The sequence below is a fragment of the Phalaenopsis equestris genome, unplaced genomic scaffold (genome assembly GCF_001263595.1).
Source record: "Phalaenopsis equestris unplaced genomic scaffold, ASM126359v1 Scaffold000002, whole genome shotgun sequence".
Lineage (NCBI taxonomy): Eukaryota > Viridiplantae > Streptophyta > Magnoliopsida > Asparagales > Orchidaceae > Phalaenopsis > Phalaenopsis equestris.
The window spans coordinates 14688490-14694489 of NW_018164444.1; the positions used below are offsets into that span (position 1 = coordinate 14688490).

At 33.5% G+C, this 6000-nt stretch overlaps 1 protein-coding gene across 1 annotated transcript in view; it reads right to left on the reverse strand.

Moving 5' to 3' along the window:
- Positions 1 to 5563, reverse strand: part of LOC110028599 — a 30223-nt gene extending 24660 nt beyond the window's left edge. The window contains exon 1 of the mRNA XM_020730514.1: positions 5337 to 5563. Coding sequence (XP_020586173.1) covers positions 5337 to 5409 — 73 coding nt within the window. The 5' untranslated portion in view covers positions 5410 to 5563. The remainder of the gene's footprint in view (positions 1 to 5336) is intronic.
- Positions 5564 to 6000: the final 437 nt, after the last annotated feature.

The window sequence follows — 6000 nt, forward strand, 5'->3', positions numbered from 1 at the left end:
CATTACTAAAAATGACAGATGACAATACATTAAATTTGAGTAGTTACGTTAACATATCAGAAAAAAATAACTGAAATGAAAAGTCAATTGCAATATCCGCATAGAGGGCATTTTACCAAAATTCATTCTAAATCTTTTAATTGAGTTAATCTTATTCTTTAAGGATCTGTTTTCAAGACATTTTAACGATGACTCTATTGAGGAAACTTTAACTGAATATTCTAATCAAATGCATATTAGAGGATATTTTCACCTAGCTTCATTGTCTCAATAGTAAATTTACTTGTCTAGTCGATGATTCATTCCAATACCGATAAAAGAAGCAAATATCAAAACTTGCTACCACAAATGCATTGCTTCGACCGAATTTGTCGCCTCGGCCGGCTCTTACCTTTTGCGGGACTTAAGTGAATCTTTTCGCTGCCTTCGCGAGGATAACCGTCGAGACTCGCTACTGTGGTGATTTGCGTCTTACCATTCACAGAGCTCGTCGTTGTTGGGCAGAGAACCACTTCATGTCCTTTATCCACATTGAGCTTTGATATTGGTTTTTTTATACTTGGTGTTGTGGGTCGAATTTGCTGTTAAGAAGCCAATCGGACGATTATAATATCGTTGTCGATCGCCTTCTTTTATGTTTTACCGATCGGACGTCTATGGCGTTGTTGTCGCTTAATTTGTGATATTACCGATCGGCTCGTGTCTTATACTTTCTCAAGTCTCAGTTATTTGTTCGTATCGTCCCCCCGGTCGGGCCTCAACTTTCATCAGGACTTAAGCGGATCTAGTCGTTGCCTTCATGGGGGTAACCATCGAGACTAGCTAATATGGTGATTTGTGTCTTACCTTTCACGGAGCTTGTCGCTACTTAAGAAACCATCTCTAGAGCTTTATCCAATTCAAGCTTAGAGACCAAGATTTTCGATGTGGGTGTGTTGTATGCTATTATGCCGACCGAACCTCTTGGGAATTGTTGTCGGTGTTATTCCTTGGATTCAAGTTCCCTAGTGTTAATTGGACCTAGGAAGAAATTAAGATAATTTTGTCATAGCATCAGAAAAGTTTTTTGAATTTATACTCCTTTTATCACTAAGTAGTGTGTCAGTCGCCTGAAATTGATTGAGCGGTGTGCAAATACGATCAGTCGGCTCATTGCGATGGTTGGGAACCAGCCATTAATTTTGTGGTACTCGTCTCCTAGTCAAAGCCTCTAGAAAGGCGACAAAAACAGCATTTTCAGCTCCATATATGTTATTTCATGAACTCCTTGGCATGCTTCTTGTTTAATAGTATCTTTGAGATACATTTCTCCTCGTTGGTATCGCTTTCCTTCTTGTTGGTAGCATGCTCTACGCTCATCCGACATTTTAAGATGTTAAATCCAAATTTGCCCTATAAGCATGCCCAAGGACCAGAGCCGTGGGAACCTTGATGGAGAAGCAGAGAGAAATAAATAGAAGAGCACACGTAAACTTGCCTCGTAAAGGCGAACTAGAATAATCCAGGTCTCTGTGACCATTTTATATATTGAAAGTGTGGGTTACTAGAACGGAGAGAGTTTTCTCTATAGAGCATGGGTCTGATATAAGAGCGAAAAAGCTCCTAATACATGCTATAGACCTGCTATTTATAGAGGATAGAAGGAAAAAAAAAGGTGAAAGATTACATGACTGTCATTGTTTTAATAAGAGTATTATAGGACATTATTGTCCTTTATATTGCCTTTTTGTATTTGTAACTGACCCTTGTACCTTTTCATCTAGCCTGAACCTTGGTCGGCAAATCTGGTGTTGGTTGGCTATTTTGTCTAATATCAGTTTGTTTTTGCTCTAGGAAGTCGGCCGACTTTGAGAGAAGTAGCCAATCAGCCCAAATGAGGTCGATCAGTGTGTTTGATTATAATTCCTTTCTGATTTCAAGATATCCTTGGGGGAGTTATTGAGAGAGCCTCACGTTGATAGTTGTGAGAGTTTGTTGGGGTTATTACACGCTTATTTGTTCATTGTCGTGAATATATGTTTCTGCTCAGCCTGGGTGGCCATTTTGGTTGTCAGACCGGCCTTGAGTTGCTCGTCTATAGTTAGTCGCCAGCCCTTTGGATGGCTAAACAACGGGTCGGGTGGTAGTTTTTCAACCGATCGACTTCATGAGTACTTGCAGTTTTTTCGTTAAGTGGTGATCTTTATTTTACCCTTTTGATATGGACTGCTAGATTGTCTCAAGATTCATACATATCATTTTTTGGTGTACACTCCTCATATAATTTTGGATATAAGTACATGAAAAAAAAATTGAATGATTTAGAAGAATTAATTCACATAATACCTCTAGAAATAAGATTTTTTATTATAGGAGATTTAACTAGACATACTGGTAGAGTGGTAAAAGACTTTAGAAGCATTCATAGTGGCTATGATTTGGGAGTGACTAATGAATATGATTGAGTCATATTAGATTTTTTTTAGTTTATGATTCTGTTATTGCTAATATTTTATTTAAAAAAAGCATGAGCATATTAACAATGATGAGAATAAATCTAATAAAATGTAAACTAATTATTTTTTTGAGAAAAATAGATCGTCGAGCTTGTAAAGATTATAAGATCATTCAAAATAAAAATTTAAGTACTCAACATCAATTATTAATTTTTACTTTTAAAATAAATGTTGAATGATAAAAAATAAAATGAAATATTGTCATAAAATTAGACGTGGGCAACTAAAAGACAAATAAAATTAATTTTATGAGTTAACTTTAAGATTTTAAGATATGGGATGCTCATGAAGAAGTTAATACAATATATGATGTATAGAACACTATTTAGCAAGTTATAAAATATGTGTTTGAAAAATTAAAAAGAAAAATCTCATGAATAAAAATAGTTGGTGGTGGAATAAAATGTGCAAGAAAATGATAAAAAAATAAAAATATATAAAAAAATTTAGTATATATGTAAAAATTTAGAGATTTGGGAAAAAGGCAATAAGATGGCCAATAGGGAGTCTAAAAGAATACTTTGTGATGCTAAGAATTTTATTTTAATAATCGTTATGATAGATTACATATTAAATAGTGTGAAAGATATATGTATAAACTCATTAAGAGACGATAAAAGTAAAAAAATTTAGTTCAAGTAAAATGTAGAAGTCAAAAAGTATTTTAAAGAGACGATAAAAGTAAAAAAAATTAGTTCAAGTAAAATGTAGAAGTCAAAAAGTATTTATCTTAGATGAGTATATTCAACAAAAGTGGCTGAGATATTTTGATAAACTTTCAATGAAAACTCTGAAAATATGATTGTCTTTAGTAATCTTAAAATCGTAAATAATAATTTTTTCGTATTTTCACCATCGCATTAATGAAATAGAAGTTGAGGAGACTTTATGGAAAATGAAGAATGAAAAAATAATAGAACCTAATAATATTCCAATAGAAATGTGAAAATTTTTAGGAGATCTGGGCATTTTTAAACTTACTATTTTTTTACTATTATTATAACAACTAAGAAGATGTCTAATGAGTAGAGAAAATTTAATTAGTTTCTATTTTTAAGAATAAAAAGGATGCACAACATTGTGTCAATTATAGATGAATTTAATTAATATCATACATTAAAGTTATCGAGAAGAATAATTGAAAATAGATTAAAACGCGATATAAGGATTTCTCAAAATCAGTTTTAATTCATGTCGGGCAAGTCCAATATGGAAGTTATAGATTTATTGAGAGTGTTGATAGAGAAGTACAAAGAGAATAAGAAGGATCTACGTATGATTTTTGTTGATTTAGAAAAAAACTTAAGAAAAAGTTGCAAGAGAAATATTTTGGAGAATTCTAGAAAAGAAAGGAGTTGATATTGTTTATATTCAAGTCATTAAAGATATGTATACTAGAATTGTTACTTGTGTTTGAACATAAGGTGGATTTACCAAGTATTTTCCTATTTCAGATGGATTACATCAAGGATAAACTTTAAGCCCATATCTTTTTGCTTTAGTTATGGATGTTCATACTGGACATTTACAGGATGAGGTATCATGATGTATGTTTTTCACTGATGATATCTTTCATGTGGATAAGACTAGAAAGAGAGTTCAAGAAAAGTAGATTTATGGAGGTCAACTTTAGAATCTAAAGGCTTTCTTTTGAGTAGATTCAAGACTAAGTACATGAAATGTAATTTTAGTAGTAGTGGTCGGGTGGTGGGATTGTAACAATTGGCAATCAAGTCATTAAAATGAGTGAAGGTTTTAGATATATTGGTTCTATTGTTCAAAGTGATGGTGATATGGATGGGAATGTTATTAGTAGAGTTTAAGTTGGACTGTTGGAGTGGAAGAATGCATCGAGTCTATTATGTGATAGAAAAGTATCTCTTAGACTTGAGAGAAAATTTTATAAGATGGTGGTGAAACCTAGAATGTCTTATGATGCAATATGTTGGTTGTAAAAGAGAAGCATAAAATTAAGTGTTGATGAGATGAGAATGCTCTGGATGAGCGGCATTATACTTAGACATAATGTGAAACGAATATATCTGCGAAAAGGTTGGAATAGCTCCGGTGCAAACAAGGTTCGAGAGAGTCATCATAGATGGCTTGTTCATATTAAATATTGACAATCTGATGACCCTAATAGGAAAGTATATATTTTAAATTTGACTTATGTATAGAAAAGTATAGGTAGAATTAGCATTTTGTCTTAAAAATAATCATAATTTATTAGAATTAAATGAAAATATGACTCACAACAAGAGACAATGGAGAAAAAGATTCTATGTAGCCGACCCCACTTAGTGGGACAAAGACTTGTTGTTGTTGTAATCAAATCCAAAGCCGATGCAGCCTCAAGAAACATACATTTTGAGATAAGGATTTTACCCCTACATGTCAAATTACATAACCAAAATCAAACACACTTAATAAAGTAGGCTGTGAAAATTGGGTTATACACGCACACCCTAATAACAACCAAGAAGGTTGTTAATCCAAAACTAAAGTTTTCTTCTGGTGAAAGCTTCTTCGAAAACACAAACAGAAAACCAAATTGAATGACTCAAAACTACCATCAGGTTGTTATCAGGTAGTGGCAGCATGAATACGAATCAATCAAACCAACGTCAATACCAGCTACACATTATATTGTTACGCAATGTAAAAGATCAACTGCCTCAAAGAACGTAGATAAGCAATGCATCGGACGGCCACTGGAAATGCAAAGGCATACGCAATCCCAAATACTGAAAAAATATGCAAATTTAAGGGAGAAAAAAAAAAGCTAGAGATGATTAGCAATGGCTGAATTGCAGCAGTTGACGAAGGAAAGAGAATGGTTGCCTGATTTTGATAACAGTGATTCATTTGACGTAATAAGCTTGAGACCGGATCGGATTCCGCCATTCAAAGCCATAGCTGCCCCTCTTGAACCCTGCTGCCTCTTCTCTTACCTGCCACGGGGATTTGCGTGCCCTAGATAGAAATTACGGGTAGGGCAATCGATTTAGCTCGAAGATCCTAAATCGCTCGAAATTGATTCTAATTTTAGAAACGGGTAGCCAAAATTTTGTACGAAATTTTTTCCAGCCATATTTTTACTTCCAAATTTCCAATATAAAAATTTGATTCTAATTTTTTCCAGCCATATATATATATATATATATATATATATATATAAGAGTTACAATTCGATTTCAATTTGAAAAGATTCAGAGCAAATTAATTTCAGCTATCTTGTTTCGATTTTGAGCTGGATTGAGCTGATTTCAAATTGAAAAAGATCCAAATTACTCAAATTTGAGCTAGCATATTTCAATTTCAAGCCGGATCGAGCTCAATTCAATTTCAAGTCGAGCTGGCTCAAAATCGAACATAACGACTCACGAGCTGATTTCGATCCAAACTCAATCCATTCGAGTAAATTTTAAACCAACCCTAGCTCGGCTTAAAATTGACTTAATAATAGCCCTAGTTGACTTAGTGGTGAGGAATGGGAACTTTGAGT